Source organism: Andrena cerasifolii, chromosome 4 (genome assembly GCF_050908995.1).
Source record: "Andrena cerasifolii isolate SP2316 chromosome 4, iyAndCera1_principal, whole genome shotgun sequence".
Classification (NCBI taxonomy): Eukaryota; Metazoa; Arthropoda; class Insecta; order Hymenoptera; family Andrenidae; genus Andrena; species Andrena cerasifolii.
In genome coordinates this window covers 8,465,196-8,483,928 of record NC_135121.1, presented here as the reverse complement: position 1 = coordinate 8,483,928, position 18,733 = coordinate 8,465,196, and the positions used below count along the sequence as shown (strand labels likewise).

At 49.6% G+C, this 18,733-nt stretch overlaps 1 protein-coding gene across 5 annotated transcripts in view; it reads left to right on the top strand.

Annotated features, from left to right (window-relative positions):
- Hth (Meis homeobox homothorax) overlaps positions 1–18,733 on the top strand; it is a 466,430-nt gene that overhangs the window by 285,040 nt on the left and 162,657 nt on the right. For all 5 annotated transcript variants that reach the window (XM_076810875.1, XM_076810873.1, XM_076810874.1 and 2 more), the window contains one exon: positions 1,725–1,873. In XM_076810875.1, coding sequence (XP_076666990.1) covers positions 1,725–1,873 — 149 coding nt within the window. The remainder of the gene's footprint in view (positions 1–1,724; positions 1,874–18,733) is intronic.

The window sequence follows — 18,733 nt, the reverse complement described above, 5'->3', positions numbered from 1 at the left end:
CCCTTCCTCGCTGGACGGCCCGGTTGGACGAATTCAAAGTTAATCTCGGCCACGAGGCCGTTCTCTGGGCAAGAAGAGGGGTTGAGAGTAGGTGGCGGTGGGCTGGCGCCCCCGGGCGACCTGTCATCGTGAAACCCCTGGGAGCACCGGGCTCACCCTGATCTCTCTGTTACGATAGAAGCTTGGGAACCGGAGCCTTGGGCAGCACGATAAGGCTCGGTCATTTATAATCCGTCGGCGTAAGTAGCCTGCCGGTCTCCTTCTGCGCTGATTGAGAGAGAAAGGAATAAAGGGAGGCCTCGAACTTCCGGCCGTTCTAGCCGTAGATGGATCGGCGAGGGATGTCAGGTGAATTCTGATGATGGGGTCTTTCGCTGACGACCGGTTAGACTCTCGCGCGTCGCTTTTCCCTCCCGGATAAATCATCTTACAATTCTCCTCTTAAACGCACAATTAAGGGGGTATTCTAGTCTAGACACTCGTTTTTGAAGGTGATATTTGGAAATTAATCCTGGAAAACCTATCGCACTTACAGGGCAGGGGTTTTGGACACATATTTAGTAGCGTTTGAACTATCAACACAAATTTTTGGAATGCATTATATTGAAATTTGTACAAGTTACACGCCGAAGGTCATGTCATCGAAAACCGGCCCCATCGGGCGCACGAATTGCGGCCGTCCTAGTCATCTGAAACGAAAGTACCAAAGATTTTTTTAATCTATATGAGTGTAGTTATCGCCCGAACTAGATGTAACCAAGTCCGGAGATTGTTACCGAAATCGCAGTGTTTAAAAATTTATTTAATTTATTTAAGAGATAGAAAAAAAGTTTCAAGAGAAAAGTTACTTCTTTTAATTAGATCTATGGTTTGATAAAAAATTATTTTACAGTTCACGAGTTATAACATAAAATCGGAAAATAACCGGATTTTCAGGGGCCAATTACACCTCCTTAGAGTGAATTTGGGCAGCAAATAAAAACTGCGTTATAATCAGGAGGAAATTCCCTACATATTCACAAAGTTTCAGAAGGTTTTGAATTTGCGGGTTCGGGATGTGTTCCCTTGTGAGATTTCAACGAACTGTTTCGAAACTTTCTCTTCTTGCTCCCGTGTAGGCGTCAGGGGAGTTCATCAGCTTCCGTCTTAATTAATGCGAGGAATGGATGTGACAGGAAGGGGGGCGTGGGAGGGTTACCTGGGATCGGCTCTGATAATTTATAAAAATGATATTTGCCCCGGCGAAGCGTGACCGTAAGCGGTCTTAATATCTCTCATTACCGTCTCGCCGCTCGAGTCCCCGGTGACCGTGCAATTAAAAAGCTAAGATTGATAAATGACGGGGAATTAATGCGCCAGTGGGGATGAAAAAGAGGGGCGGGCGAGGGGCTGGAACGTTTAGGGGGCCAGCCAGCGAAAGAGGGACAGGGTGATTGCGGGTGGCTTAATGGTGTTTGTATGCATGGGAACCGGCTGCAGGGGTGGAGGTAGTTATCGCTCGGTATAGTTTGCACCGAAAATCGGGACGTGGTTTCAACTGCTTGGAGACCTTACCCCTTGATAATATATTCTCAACACAGATGGGGGGCGGGTAGAAGTTGCGGGATTATGTAATTGGGATAATTTCATCCTTCGCACTTAGGGCTCGAAACCCTTCGACTTGGACAAAAATTTGATTGCCCTCGGGGTAGATGATGCTGATTCGGGTTTATGATTTGTTGCAGGTGACGCGAGTAACGCGAGTATCGGCAGCGGCGAGGGCACCGGCGAGGAAGACGACGATTCGACGGGTAAGAAGAACCAGAAGAAGAGAGGCATCTTTCCCAAGGTCGCGACCAACATCCTCAGGGCGTGGCTGTTTCAACACCTTACGGTAAGTGTCTACGTTCGTCTTTCAATCGCCGTTCGTTCGTCCACGTTCGTCTGCCGCGCGTCGGCTACGTTCCTGTCCGCAATTCGTACGGACGTCTCGTAGAGCGACGAGCGCTCCTCGTCGCTCGTCGTCTTCATCAAGCGGACCTCCCCCGTTTCTCTTCGTGTTCGCGTCCTCCAAAGTCCACAGAGAGCACGCGAAGCAGAGGAGCGCGCTCGTCGCTCGTCGGAGTCGCCGAGAACAGCGTGAATCCTCGAACGTGTTCCCACGAGGTCCCCAATCATTCACTTATCAAAGCGCGCTTAAGCGGTGGGCGAAGATAAACGACACAGCCGGGGCCGTGCGGCAAAAAGAAACATTTCCTAAATTGCTTTCATCCCGGGGGGAAAGCCTTGGCCGTAACGAAAAGAAACGAAGACGGAAAAACGCGCTTGGTGGAGGGACACTAATCTCCTAATGCCAAGATAAGGAGGAACGGTGGCCCCGCGCCACGGCGCGGCGCTTCTCGATCCTAGCGGGGCATCTAATGATTCACGGGTAATCTGAGCCGCAAAAAGCGCAACGCGATTAAAGGGGCGAGGTGTAGGGGAAGGTCGAGATCGGGGGGGAAAGAGAAAGAGAAAGAGGAAGAGAGATGTGGCGGGTTGGTCGGTGGGTGCTGGTGGCCGCGGTTGCGTAACGTTGCGCAGCAATTCGGAGCACGGTACATTGTCCCTCATACTACGGACACCCCATAGATTTCGGGTGTGATCAGGTTACCTTGCGAGAGCGGTAATCATATTGCAGCTCGGTTAATGCCATTACCGCACCGTAGGGCCCGGGGCTTGGGGGCAGGGGGGTTGGCAGCCACCCTGAAAACCACCCTGCAACCAACCCCGCTCTGCCTGCTCCCCTCTTGCCCAGGCTTCCTCGTCGATCCTCTCCACAGCTCGGCTTCGGCAACCCCCCCTAACAACGTGTATTGGATATGACGTCGGGGATAGTGGGTTCATGGTTTAATGCATATACGCTGTTTGCGCGATGACGATATCGCGCTCGTGAAAAGACGAGTCTGCTGTGCCGTTGCGCCGATACCGCTGCGTCGCCGCTCGTTCCTCTTCCTCGGTTAATCGCGTCCTCGAGAGCTTCTAGTCTGTCGACGGCTTCGCGCGTCATGTTCGACTTGAAAGGATTTTAATGTAAGTCCAGGGCACGGGGCTCGCAGACCGTGTACGACCCTTGAGCGGACTCGCTTAGACTTCGTTACGATTTTGCAGATGGATCTATTCTAGGTACCAATTATTTCGGACTTTGTGCCTTCTGTTATGATGAGTTTACTCATAGTATACATAGTACGTTATACCACTGTCGGTATAGGCCGCTAAAGAATTTAGAATCGAATCCTACTATTCAGCTCCCTCCCAAAAAAAATTGTGTTGTCATCAGGAGAAAATTCTCTACATATCCACACTGTTTCAAAATTTTTTGAATTTTCGGGTTCGGGATCTTCCCTTTGTATGTGCATCATGGCTCGTGTGTACGATTCATGGTTCTCGCCCCGTGGTCCGCTATTACTGCTCGGCATCCACTGCCAGAAATTACAGCGGTTTTTCGCGACGGTCGTCTCGCGGGCATTCGTCTCTGCGTTATTACGAGCGATTAAGCGACTATACCGTGAACCGGGATTCATTCGGCTCGCGGTGGATACATATTACGCCTTAAAAGAGTAAGTGACTCGAGCCAAGTGTGTATTCACTCGGCTACCAGCCTCTTAAAGAGCTCCTTCCGACGTTCCCCCTTTTTCCGGCAAACGAATTACGGCCCCAACAGCCTTGATTTAGCGTCCTAATCTTTCTCTCGCGATGACTTACTGCCGCGACAAGGGCTAACGTTCGCGCTGCTCACCCTGACCGGCTTACCGTTTCTTCGGCAATGCTTTCCACCTAAGCAAACAAGCTGAAGAGAACCGCGTTACCAGATGACCCGACGCCCCCAGCAATTTTACAATTACACATCGACTTAATTCCACCTCACTCGCCCGCGTGGAAATCAGTTTCGTCGCGAAACAATGACTCGGACAGGATTAGACCCCGAGTAAATCAGAGGGACGCGGTCGAACTTCTCCGCCAGTAAATTTATCACCGTGAAAGCAAGCGCGTCCGTTCCTCTGTCATCGTGATCGAGAATTCCAGATCGCCGGCGACCACGTCGTTTCACCCCGGTCGGTGAAACATTTCGGAATCGCGGCGGCTCGCGCCAAGGAATTCACCAGCTCGCGCCAATAACCTGTCCCCGTTCGCGGCGGCGAACGCCAATCCGCGAGCCACGTTCCACATTGACGCAGGGCAGCCGGGAAAGCGAACATAGTTTACATACGCTCATAGATAGATAGCCGTCGGCTTCGAATAAGGAGCGGAGAGAACGCTCGAGCCCTGTGGACGCGCGCGCCACGGTCGCAGACGGGCAAAAGAGAAGAGAGACGCGCAGGTTTCGCCCGACGTTAGATCAAAGGAGACGGATACGCTGCAAAGAAGACAGCACGACGGTCAAACGGAGGGAAGAACGCGCGGAGAACGGCATCTCGGACGGCTCGGTATAAATTAAATTAATTTGATGGAGGCGGAGTGCATCTGCTGGCCAGAGCGAGCATCGTGACTGCGGCTCAACTTCTTTTCGGCCATGGTGAGCCTCCGGGGCCATTCGGGGATATCTGCTGATACCTACCTACGCGTCGCGGAGGTCCGTGAAACTGTGAACTACGAGAAACCAGTCGGGGCGTTCTGGGTGCGAGATTTCCATCGACGCGTTAATTCCTGATGAAAGTCACGTTAAGCTGGAAGTAGAACGCGCATTGTTTACCCTTATGCCCAACGGCGATCAGTCATTCATTTTTCTGCTACTGGCCCCGTGAACATGAATAATTTAGACGTCGTTGCCAGGGAAAAGGGGTCGTTAATTCGATACAAGGATGTTCTAAGAGGGACGCGGTGCCGTCGGAGTACGAAATCGTTTCGGTTGCCCGACGTCTTTCTCTGCTGGCCTCCCTTGTTCGCCCGTTCTCACCGGTTTCCTGGCCGCTTCCTCTCTCTCTCTTGCTCCTTGGTTGTCATTTTGAAAGCCATCCCGACGACCGCCCCTCACCGTACGTCTGTCCGACCAGCCAGCGTACCAACCAACGGACCGACCAACCAACTCTGCGACCCTCCCCAAGTTTAATTAGACGGAAGAGGAGCATACATCATGGTCGACTCCGTGTCCCGACCTTCCACGCCAGCCAACTTGGGCTTTCCAGAATTGTGGCCACCGACCTACTACTATTCCTGCTGGCTCTTTCCTTGCGCACACCTTCGTGAATGATGTTTGAAGCGCCGTATCTCTTCTGGGGTTGTCCTCGGGGGAGGATTCTCTGTCTTTGGAATAAAAGAACGCGTGCACGTTCTGTTCACTGAAACATGCAATTTTTGGTTAAGAATAGGCTTCGCAGTTGGATGTCTCTTTAGAAAATTCGTATAATTTTATAGGAAATTTATAGATGAATGTTGAAGGTCGATTTTCTGCCGTCGGCTCCCGATAATTAAACGACGAATTTCACGTTCGCGGCAAGCGGGATGGATCGCGAATCTCGAATTTCCATCTAAATAGATCGAGTTTAGCCGGGGAATTTCATTTCAGAAATTTCCAGTGGATAGTAACAATTACGCGCGGCCGGGTGCCCGAGCAATAATCCAAAGGCGCGGTGTGCGCCAGGGGGGAGAAAAGAAGAAAGATTGAAGATGGAGTCGACATATATAATCCATTTTAATTTACTCGGAAGATATATCCGTCTAGCTTGCAGTTTCCCGCGACTTTGCTCCTCCTCTGCCCCCGTCGCTCCTCTCGCTCTTCCATTTTCTACCTCCGCCTTTTCCCCGATCTTTCTTCCTCCGTCGGCGTCGCCCTTATCCCTAGACACCGTAGTCTTCTTATATCAGTGGAAGCATTTCGCGAAATTACATTTGCCAGTTCCGCGCTGTATGCTGCTCCGTTTCACGTATCGAGTGGCGCCTCGGAATCCCCCCCTTTATCCTTCCAGCAAATAAATTTCATCCTGCCCAGGAGGGAACTAATTCCATATCAAATCTCTACCCCCGCGTAGTCTACGAATTTTTTGACGCGAGCTAGAATGGAAAATTCCCAATTAAATCTCGCGCCGAGCGCCCGGACTTTTTCCGCTCAGGCCTGCAGGGTATGACTGAGCTTCGAGTAGGGAAAAAGAAATTTAATTCGAGTTATGGTAACGCAAGCGGTGCGCGCCAGAACGAACCGATTCTTATTCGATATTCCGTGTTGTAACACGAGAACGGAGCATAGTCGAGGCAATCAATAAGCCATCTAAGGCAGGTAATGCCACTACGGTACAAACCGCAAACCGGCAATGCCATTATCTGGGCGCGCGCACACACAGGCACACTCCTGTGTACGCGCACACCGGGCTGCAAGCTGAGATGCAACCGCAGTCCCATCGAGATCGATAATGAAACGCGTTTCATTTAGCGTATTGCGCGTTGCCGTTCCAATATATCTTGCCGCGATCTTTAATTCATCCGTATCTCGTGAGGCGATCGGGGAGCCAGGGCGCAGCGTGAAGCTGCGAACAAAAACCGGCAGATCGATCTGACGCGTGGCGGCATTCTTCCACATTCCGTTTCTCCCTGTAAACGTCGTAACCGCGGACCTTTTTCTCCGGCCGATAGAACTGCAGATCCATTATTGTAAGTCCGGGAGAGTTCGATCAGTTTTTGGAAAAGAAATTGTAGCATCGTTGTTTTTCACATTCTTGTCGTTTTGTGCAAGTTAAAGCGAAGCCCAAGCAATTTAGGGTATATATAAATTATAGTGTGCGATAATTTCAAATATTTATTTTCATTTTCAACCAAAAACATTGGCACTGCAACTGGTCGGTCTCACCTGCACAAGAGTGTAAATAAACTTACCTGTCTTTCAAATATCAACAACACTGTACCTTGGTCTAAAAACTTTCAGCCTCGCATAAAGTCTTAACTGTATCTTATAATTCAAAGATGCATTTGTGACAATGGTCAGTGTGAGATAAACAACAAGCGCATTAATTTGTTTCGTATCAGTGACACACAGCGCCCTATCTTGCATCAGTCTTAAACTATCAACACTGGCCGGACTCTCCCGGTGGTCGATCTTACCCTATATCCCCACATCGACGAGCTTTTAATCGTCTGGTTATCGGCAAACGTTCGGGGCAAACATCTCTGCACGCGCTTCCTTTAATATGCAAGAAATTCCACTGGAAACGATCGTGGTCCCCTTAAATCGGGAGGAACACCGATCGTCGTCCGCAGGATTCCCCCTCGGCAGCAGCGGCGGCGGGCACGAGACACCCCGTATCGGCAGTTCTCGAGGTGGCACGGCGGGTTTTCACGAAACGACGCCCGCAAGAGACGGGGAACGGCCTTAGCCTGGATATTTTAAACAATTTGCATAGACAATCATAGCGGCAGTTTTTTCGGCCATAAAGGGGCTCTCTCCGGCACTCTCGAGTCGACTGCCGCCACGACCCATTCGCCAGCTGGTTGACTGGTTGGCTCTGCTCTCGCCGCCCTCTCCGCACCAGCTACTACTACCAACGGAGGAGCGTTTTATGCCGCCATAACCGTAGCGCGGCATGGCCCACTTAGATCTGCTATCTCGGCCCCTGCGTGGTGTCCGCGTACCGGCTGATATCTATTGTCCCCTTGCCACCCCTGGACCAGCCGTTTAACCGCCTCGCTTCCGGTACCGGCTGCTCGTCCTTGCCCGTCGCTGGGTCAAGGTCTACCAGGCACGGCGTCGCGTCCCCTCGTGCGCTACCGTCCGACCACTGTTTGATGAGTTCGTTAGCTCGGCGTAACCGGCTCCAGGACAGAGGACAATTGTTCCTCGGCTTCTCGGGGCGACACGACGCGCCCCCGTTGTCACCCTATCGGCTTCAAAAGGACGTGGAAGAGACGTTTGCATACATCGACCGGCAGTTTTCCGCTCGAACAAATCCTCGTGCCGCGTTTCGCCCCTTCTTCCAACGGCCGAGTCAATGCTTTTGCTCTCTTCCATTGCTGTCTCCCACCGGAGACCTCGTTCATCCCCATCGCCGTTCCTCTCCCGTGTACTTTTCTTTTTTATTCGACCGTGTTTCTTGATCTTACGATCTGCCTACGCAGGGATTTTCGTGGCTGAGGACGAGCAGAAGATAGGGCCCGTGTCGGATGGGACGCGTTTTAGAGTGACGCGATGCTGAATCAAGGATCAGCGCGGGGTCGATTGAATATTGGCTGCGTTCGCTCTTGTAATTTTCGGCAGGTGTCAGAGAGAAATGGAGAAAGTGTAGTGTTAATCATCCTTAACGGAATTATTCCCGTAGGGTAAAGGCAGGTAATATGGAACTTCGTAAAATTTCTATAAAGAAATAAAGAACTCTTCAGGCAATCGTGTATATTACTTAGATCCCTAGACGCAATAGACGACGATACTGACAATTGAGTATCAGTTGGGTATCCATCATTGAAAGAGAAACGTTTATATTTTTCGTGGGGTGTAGAAGTTTCTGAGAAGTGCATCAAATATTGTAGTGAAATATTGTTGCAGTTAAATATTGTAGTGAAGGTATGTTACCAAGTATTATTTCGATATAATTCATCATTAAATATGTGCGTTCTTGATTATTCAACAGTAGTTTACCAATAAAGTTAGTTTCTTCTTAGTTTAATTCTTAATTTCTTGTCGGAACATGTGTGTACGTTATATGGAACACCGAATAACATAGATGAAGTTGATAATGACGATGACGACGATAATACGAAATGCTTATTTTGTGATGGTAATTATAAAAATAATAACAATAAAAAGTAGACCCAATGTATTCGCTGCTTTCAATGGGCACACGAGAATTGTGGGGCTTCCGACGTATTATTCACATACCCAACGTGTAGGAGACGCAAAAAACAGGAATAAATTCCAAAAATGATATATAATTTATTTATATCTTCTACTTAATGAATCTTAATTTTTAATTTAAAAAAAACTAAAGATTTTTTAGTTTTCTTTACAAATTTTCTAGGTGTTCCATATTAGGACCCATTTTTTCGAACAGCCGATTTTCACTCTTTTCAATTTTTTTACTATAATTGCAAAACAATTAGATTTTTTTTACGATGTAAATATGATTATGCATTAGTTCCTTCGTCCCCTCATGTTAGTTTTATTAAAAAAAGCAAATTCCCCTACTTTTGACAAGCTTTTGACATCAGATGTTCCATATTACCTGCCTTTACCCTACCTATCAGTATCGTACTGTGAAGAAGCACGCGTCGTATAAAAGTCACAAGATTTGAAAAAGGCCCGAGTAGAATTGAATGCCAGTAATTTCAAATGTTCCACTCCGGCGACGCGTTTTCGAATTTCCTGGACCCCAGATGGATTCCGAATTTCTCCGTTTCTCCTAAAGGCGAGAGAAAACACCGCGGAAGCGCCGGGGGGGTCAGTCCAGACGATGTAATTTCCTCTCCAGGGGGTGATCCGCTCGAAGCGACGTTTCTGTGTCCTCCTGGTTGTCCTTCTGGCATCGGTGAAAGGTACTCCCATCCGTGGCGTGTCCCTACGGTCAACCTACAACCTTCAACCTACTCCGGTTGGCCCGGGGCTACGGGCAACCCCTTCTGCCTTTGGTCGGTGCCCACTGGCGCCGCCTCGGCTCGCATTTGAATATAATACTTGGCCCTCGCCGGACGAGCGTCCCCGGCAACCGAAGCGAACTGTAATTATGTTGATGTGCGGCCATTGTTGCGTCCATCCTGGTCGCCCGGCTGAATGCCGAATCTCCTTCTTTCCCTCTTTGGAAAGGCCTCTTCTCTCGCCCACGCCGCCGCTATGGCGAGAGAAACCGAGACGATTATTCGTTGCGTCCTTGATGCGCTTTGCCGAAACCGGACAATGAGTAGAAAGGCACTTTCGGGAGGCAGTCTGCTGCGGGGTGAATCCGCCGTTCGTGGGCCGCGAACAGTTTTAAATCATTCTACTGCTGGCGATGGTACAGCCAGCGAATGCTGTACACAGAAAATTAATTCATAGCGTAGCTGGGAATACCTTGAGTCGATAGTTACTCGCGATCATTTACAAGGAGCAAATAAAACGGAAAAAGAACAGCGGATAGGAGTCCCATTTGAAGCTAAAACTACCGATCCCCGTGTGAAATTAATTGCTAGCTCCCGTTTCCCGAAGATTAACCCCCGGGGAGAACGATAGGGAGCCTCGCGATGAGGTGATTAAAAAAAGGAACAGGAATTCTTAAGAGCCGGGTAGATAATTGCAAAAACTGCGCGCGGTTACCGTCACCACCACTATCGGCCGCTGTACAGGAACGTTGCAACGTGCAGCGGGTTCAGCGTCGAGAGCCACCCCCGTAGACGGGGGTGGCGCGCGGACCCAGGATTAGACTGTCGCCCCACGACAGGGTAAGCCCCTATTTTTGCGAAATTTATCGCCGTTAATCCCTCACCCTCCTCACCCCCGCCGTTCCCTACGTCGTGCGCGTTGTTCTCGTTGTCCTCTCCGGGCTTCCCTGCTCTCTCCCTCTCTTTCCCGTACTCTTCTCGACACCGCCTCCATCCACTCTCCCCGTTGTCGATATGGAAAATAATAAAATGCCGCGTCTTTATAGTCACGAACGCCATTTACCCCGTCCCGTGGCTCTTTCGTCCGCGCCACTGGGCTACTCGTCGACGAGTAATCCCGCCTGGATTTAAAACATTCGTATCTTGAATATGCATTCATAGGTTTAAACCAGGGGCTGGCTCGCGTATATCCCTCGGCACAGGCCGTGCACGGGAGAGGAGAAAACGCGCGCGCTCGTCCTTGCCCGCGCTAAGCGGAGACCAGAGCCCCGGTATTAGCTCGGCCACTCATTAGCCTTTCTGGTGCTACTTGTCGCTTGACGTAATCTCGCGTCCGTCCCAGCCGACCAGGCTTAACTTTGAACGCCGCGACGTCGCTACTTCTGCAGCCTCGTCACCTTCGCCGTCCAGATCTCCTACTTCGTCGATGCTGGTGGGAGCCAATCCGCTGTGTGCACTTTTCGCGACACGGGATTCCTCGCGTTTTATCAGATGCTGGGCGGAAATGTAGCAGCCCGTTGAAATGAGTTAGATACTTCGTCAAGTACCATAGAACCGGGAATTCGGGTAATCTGTTCCGAAGTAGTCGCGTTAATGATTACACTCGTGATTTGACTGGGCAGAACGTATCCCGATGGCACTATTTTTCAATGACCGCGACGATGACATATCCTGTGGATGTTCCCGGGTGCGAGACACATCGCGGATTCGTCAGGGACCGGTGCTTTCGTTACAGTTTAAATTAATCCAATTATGCATGCCGCGCGAGGCGAAGACCGGCCGTGTTCCCTCTCCTTTCTCTTCCCCTTCCCGGCTCGGGACTTTAAAGGTTTAAGCCGAATAATGGACACAAGGTCCGCGCCGCGTCATCCATATGCAAAGCGTCGTCGCGGCGGCAAGGATTAGTCACGGCGGTTTCGAAAGGATCCGCGGCGGTGAAGTTTACGTCGCGGCTCTCCGACGAGCACCTAGCCGGCCTGATCTGTTGTATTTAAATCGCTCCTCTACCGATCCAATTACTTTGCTGCCAGAGACGTGTCCAGAATCATGCCCTCGACTTACCCGACCATTCAACTCCAGCGAATCGCATGGGACTATGAGCGCAAACTTCTATTGAATTTCACATTCCATCGCGTCAAAGGGATCTACTTTCGCTGAAGAAAGCTACGCTAGACCCGGCGTTCCATCAGCATTCATCAGAGGACTCGGTTAATAACCGCTAAACGTCTGCTCAGTTATCTTGACTCCGAAAGCGCGCAATGGCGACCAGTCACCCAAGGGGAGGGAGGCAGGCCGCGGATTTATGGGGTAGAGATGTCCGTGAACTAGGCTGAGTTCCGCGGGCAAAACGTGGCTCCTCCCCGGCCACCGACTCCTCTCCCGTCCGTCGACGTTAATGATCGTTCCGCGAACGGCAATCCCATTAAGGTGCGTTATCCGCGATTCCCAGTAGACCTCTAAATTCCTTCCAGGCGTCTAGGTAGCGTTCACTCCGTACAAAAATGAGAAACGGAGCACGGGACTCGCGGTAGGGAGACACGGATGCTCCTTGGTACGTCTATAGCCCCCCGATGTGTGCCCTCTCTGCCTCTGTGTTCGAGAGCGTTTCAGCGAGGGAGGAGGATATCGGTGGCACCCCATTAAGGAGAGTGCTGGACATTCAGTGTGTGTACCCGGCGAGTATTAGAGAGGGCTGTTCATACGAGAGGACATCTGTGTGCACGGCTGCCTCCGTGTTGGTCAGGCATTGACGCGTACCTGTGCGTGGTGCTCACCGAAGTCGCATCAATACTTGATGTCTCCTCGTCTTCCGGATCTATCTATCTTGTTCCCCGTTTTTGCTATCTCTTTCTCGGCTAGGGTCAGAATACGAGATGACTGATGCGGCCAGGTATGGCGGGCCTGTCTCATCGATTATACAGGTTGAAGCGTAGTTTGTGGTACGAACAAAGTGGGTCCGCTTCTTCGTGTAAAAACGAGCAGAAAATGTGAAGCTGAATCTTGTCGTAAGAGGTCACGTTTTCGAGGAAATTCACTTTGAAGATTTTCTGCGTAATCGCGCGGTGTACTACTTGGCTGGCGTGTCTGTCTATTACTAGGTATTTCTACTTGCGCGCTGACTCTTCTGGCCATCGACGGCGCGCAGTGGTACATAATGACATTTTTTGCTCAAATCACCCTACAGGTCGTAATTTTTCAGAAAACTTGACGATTCTTTTTTTAAATTCTCCGCAATTAAATTCTCTATCGATCTGTCCGGCTGAAATTTTGAATTTCGTTGCTGATTTTGTTTATATTTAACGAATTGTACAGACTTTTCGAAGATCAGTATCTGTGGGCGTTTCTGGCCGCCTGTTCCGAATTTAAAGTCAGATTTTCGAAATTGAAGGTGGTGAATCCAATATGTTGAAGCAAAATTTCAGAAAATGGGCTTATTCGGATGAAACATTGTGCGTCTAGATTTTCGGGGACGCTGATTACGAATAGGAGGTAATTATTATAAAGATCAAAATTTTTATTTGTACCACAAATCTAATACTGTAGATCAAATTGTAAAATTTAAAATGGCGGGTGGGCATTTTGACAAATTTTTACGCATCTCATAAATTTGTACGTGATTTTGCATATTTAAGCCTATTCGTCTGTGTTCATACGCGTTCTTATAGTTGACTTTTCGAATTCAATATTGATGAGCAAGATTTTTAATGTTTGATATTTTTAGTAGGCCTGATTCACTTAACGTTTTATCCCAGCTGTCTTTAAAAATCCGATTTTGTTATGTGCAATCTTTGAGGAGCAGGATTTGTGATTCTGACAGATCTATAGAGAATTTAATTGCAAAAAAATTTAAAAAAAAATTGTGAAGTTTTCTGAAGAATTACGACCTGTAGGGTGATTGAACAAAAAATGTCATTATGTACCACTGTGTGGCGGTCCGTAGTTCGAATAATAATCTAGCTTTGTCTTGCAACTATCTATACCTCGCTTTTCGATTTGTATTTACTCAAAGGATCATTCTCATTCAAATTCACAGCGCGAGTCGCATTCAACCCAGTATTATTTCCCGTTTCTCTTTGCTAGGTGGACGATCGATAGCCCGGTTCCGCGTAATTGTTTTTCGCGATCTCGGCAAGCGCGCTCTTTCCCATCCAGGGGCACAATGGCGGGCCGATGTATGCGCGGCGCCCTGGACATTAATTACCGAGCCGTTAACAAAATATCATCGAGCGTTTTCAATCGATAATAAAGGCGGAGCACAAAACAGCGGAACTACGAGTATAAATTATTTACGGCCGACTAGCGGGGCTCGCCGGGCGAATTATGCCGGAAGAGCGGACAAACGGCCGCGCCCTCGTGAATTTCTATCGCGCCAGTAATTAACGAAATGTTAATTAATAATTGCTACCGCCTCTGGCCTCTGGGCCCGGGTGCGTTCCCTCGCAACTGTCCGACGCACGATTCAGCGAAATCGGCGTGCACCGCGATCGTTAGACGTGTTCCGCGCGTGGCCAAGTCGAACGGGGCGACGCGCCAGCATCCTCGCGATTTTTGCGGCACCTTTGCAGTCATGTACACCGGTCAGCGTCATCGCGATCGGACGGTTAACGAACCAGCGAGGCGAACGAACCGCCGCCGCGGCGATTCGCCACGCGGCTCTCTTCGCGCTTCTCGCGCATCCTCCTTTTATCGGATTGGCCATCCAGAAGACAGAGAAAAGAGAGTCGCTTTACCGGCTTGAACGGGGCTTAGAGTGGATCCGGATTTCACGGTCTTCAGCCAGTATCGTTCCTCGTCCCCTGCCCTCCTTCTTGCCCTCTACTACCGTCGACTCTTTCGCAGTTCTTACAACGGCGACTTCTGAGAGCCAGGTCGTTTGGCGTTTCGACCTTCCGGCAAGGTATTTCATATAAATGCCTTTCAGAAAAATCGACGAGGAAAGAAGGGACAGACACCTCGATGGTCCTGTTCCGTTTCTGCGGTCTTACCGGGGTTCGTTTGTTGCTTGGTGGGGAGTACGTAAGGATTGTTGGATAGTTGTACCTAATACCAAGCAGAAGCAGCCAGTCACTCATGTAGTCAATTCGAAGTCAGCTTGTACAGCAAGTACAACTAACTACGGCCCTAAGACTCAGCTACTAGCTCAAAATTAATTTAACGCGCGAGAGACGCCTAGGGCTGTCTCCAGATTTACATACATGTAACAGAATGGATTCTCCGGCACGTTTCGTTAACGTGGCAGGGAAGTCGTCAAGGGTTTGGCTGGATTCCGCGCGGTACGAGCCTCGGGGGTGATTTCACGCGGTCGAAACACGGGTATCCTCTCCACGATTTCACGGAATGGGAGTTAGCCGGTCCACAAGACGCTTCAATTGCGAGAAACAAGCTCGAGAGTGGGTCTCTCACGCGCGTCCGATCCGACCATCCTTTAATTCAGGCTGACAGGTGAATTCCCCTCCTCGTCCGCCTCGCGGCACCGCTATCCCTCGGGGTAAGATAGATCCGTTCCCGGGATTTCCTGCGGGATCCGGTGGATCTTATATCACCGACGGCCATCTCTATATAAGCAATCCCGCCCTTCGTCCCGGCTCGTCCGAATTGCCGGTAGCGGTGGCATTCGATCTGCTGGGAATCCAGAAACATTTCTTCTCGGCTAATACCACTTTTATCGACCGAGGAGAAATCCAGAAGATGGAGATTGCAACGTATCGGATCACGGATTTCTTCTCGGAGTTTTTCTCGTCGTTGCGGCAACATTAACTCTGAAAAGCCTGAGCCGATCAACAAGAGTCCCCTCAAAGTACTTACGTACTACACGCAACATCCCAACGCGCCATTTGGCTGTCCTCGCAGTGGAAACGGAACGTACGTCGTTAGCCACTAGCGGCAGTAGTCGCGGCGGGCATAGATCAGACCCGTCCTCCGTCTAATCGTCAACACGTGCTCGATCAAAACAGACAAACACTCGACGAATCATAGTGGTCATCGAGCAACTCTTCTTCTGGAACACTATCAATTATTCATCCCCATCCACGACAGTGAACGTGACAACGCGTCACCGGCACTTTATCCGCGGTATGTCCTCACCGCGAAACTCACGTGCCTGCAAACGAACGGGCCTTATCCTCCTATCTGCCCGGGTCCTGGATCGGGGAAGATTGAGGCAGATAGCCGGATCGAAGCTCGTCGCGCGCGATATCGCTCGGAATACCGACGTCAAATCGCATTAATCGTAATATCGCGGGACGCGGGCCCCGACTCGCGGTGGAGATCGCATCGGTAAAAGATTCCGCGACGCGGTGCATGCTAATTGGACAAAAATCTACCAGGGCCCCTGCTCCCCCCGCGAGACTTTCTCGACCGCTCTGAACGATCGCGCGCGGATCGTCGGGCGTAGAGCGAACACGGCGAGATAGGGATCGACTTTCGCTCCTCGTGAGCGTCACTGTAGGTAAGGTACGCGTATACAAGCCGTGGCTAACCGCCGGGGAAACGAGGAGTAACGATTTTACAAAGTGCCTATCTCGACGTCGCGGTCCCGTCCCACTCTCCCCCCCGACGTCGCCGCCCCCTCGGGGCCCCGCTGCGCCGTCTCATTCGCTTTTTCTCTCCGCACGCGCGATTATGCCGGCGCATTACCCGCGTACGTGCGCCCCGAGTACGTGTGGCCGTGCCACTAGGTGTGCGTTACTTGACTTCTTGCACAAAGTGCTCGTCCTCCCGCTCTGCGCTCTGCTCTCTGCCCGTGGTCGCCAGTTCTCCCGAAGACGCGGCCGGGGCGACGAGGGGGCAGGGCGAAACGGCCGGAGAGAGCGGCCAGGCAAAGAACCATTAGTCATGATTAGGCCGTTGACATTGACGCCGCGGCTGGACGGACGCGAGCTTGTAGCTTCAGGCAGATGGAGTCCTTTGATACACGCGAGCCGTGCCGAGCTGAGCCAAGTCCGCGTTCTCTCCACGATCTTCCCTCTTATCTTCCAGCTATCTGCCAGCACCGGTCGAAGCCCCTATGATTTAACGGCGTTATTCGGCGCGTTAGCCGTCGCGGAACTGAAACGCGGTGTTAAGCCTGATGCCATCCAGGAAGGGATGTTGAACGCTATCGCGGAATCGGAGATGCGATCTATTGGGTGAATCACGGAAACCGCGGCGGAATCGTGCCTCAGTGGTTCCGTGATTTTTATTTATCTTATTTTATTTATTTAAGTATATCAGCGGGATAAAGCCTTTGTTGTAAAAAGTACAAATCGCAGTCGCGCAAGCATAGAACAAACAATTAGAAAGTATAAAAGAAAAATAATTAAAAGAAACAAAAGCAGAGAAGTAAACGCAAAAGAACCATTAATGATAGTGACAAACTAGATATAAAAAAATCGTAGTAATAATAATAGCAGTAAAGATAATAGTAAAAGTTATGGGGCATGGGAACTACGAGCAGCGATCAGAGCAGAGTGATTGAAGGAATTATAGGAATTATTAAAGAAGTCAACAGAGTTACAGTACCGATTCGAAGTTATTAGAAGTCGATTAAGACTATTATAGTAGCCGTAGAGTGTACGATGTGCCTCAGGAAGGAAGAGAGTATGTTTTCTAAGGCAACACTCCGGTGCATAAAAAGTAAGTTTTTCAAGGATTTGAGGACATGAGATAGAATGGTTGATGAGTTTATATACAAATAAAAGGTCGGCAACGGCACGGCGTTGATCAAGGCTCATTAGTCCAAGGCGCGACAGCATGAAGTCATAGTTATGGCAAAGTAAAGACATAGGTGATTCCCTAAGATATGATGCCAGTCTAAGAAACCTGTGCTGCACACTGTCGATTAATACAGAGTGGCATTTATAATAGGAAGCCCAAATAACGGATCCATATTCGAGAATAGGACGAGTTATAAAGATTCCGGAGTGTAGAGATGTTAGAGAATAACTTAGAGATGCGGTGATTAAAACCTAGTGTTCTATACGTGCAGTCAACAATATGTTGATAATGATAATGGAACGTTAAAGTACTAAAAAGTATAGATAACAAAGATGAGGCTTGAATGGAGTAACGGAACATTACTTTATTATATTTACGGCAAAAACGGATAACACGACACTTAGATAAGTTAAAAGACTGTATTAAAAGAGCATCAGACACACTCGTAACTTGTCTATAAATCTTTAGATCGTCTGCAAAAAGTAGAAACTTACAATGTAAAAAGTCTTCGGCTATATCATTAATGTACAGAATAAAAGAAGCGGACCCAAGTGAGAGCACTGGGGAACACCAGAAAGAACAGCAATCTCCTTAGATAGGAAATTATTATACTTAAGTATCTGAATTCTGTTAGACAAGTAGCTGGAGAGCCAGGCAAGAAATGCACCGTGGAGGCCGAGGGAGTGAAGCTTAGAAAGAAGGGTCGGATGGTCAGTAGTATCAAAAGCTTTTACGTAGGTCGGTATAGATCAACCTGCAGACCACTTTCTAAGCAATTAGACAGGAAATGATATATCCGTGTTGGATACCTGGCCATTAAAGGAAATATGGGAAGGGCGAGAGAGAGGAGTCATTTCTGAGGTTATGAACAAATTTCCAAAAAGTTCTGTGCTCCTTAAGAAGAGTACTTTCAGATGTGGAAGCGAAAAAATTCTAACAGTTCCGGGAGATGGTTTTACATTGGGACCTGAGATTAGAAAAAAAAACAAGATAATCAGAAAAGGAGTTAGTGATCGTGGCAACTCGCAGCGTTCGCGTTTTCCACTCGTGATTACGCGAATCCCTCGAAGACGCGCGTCTCGGTCGTACTTTTTTCGCCAGAGATCATAGCCGTTGCCGTAGTATAGGGAGGGAGAGGAGCCAGGGTGTAGCGTCATGTATGCCGTAACCTTATACAGCCGAGTGGCAAAACCGAGATAGCTCCGGGCCCCTTACGCAGCCTCTCTACATTATATTACACGGACCGTGTCGGATTACGGCTGGAAGTGACTCCGACGTGTCGTCTATCGTTCGCATCGAAGATCCGCGCGCCAGTGTGCCAGCATCAATCGCGGTCAAACTCGTCAGGGACGCCCTCTCCGTCACGCGTCATCTCCGAGGACTCCTAGCCTCTCGTCCGCGGCTGCTCTCCATCCCTCGTCGCGAACGTCTTCGAACCTCGGCCAACATTCGCTCTAAAATCTCGCGTCTTTGGCGTTTGCACGACCCCTGGCGGCGGACGTTCGCAGAAGTTCGCAGACGTTTCTGC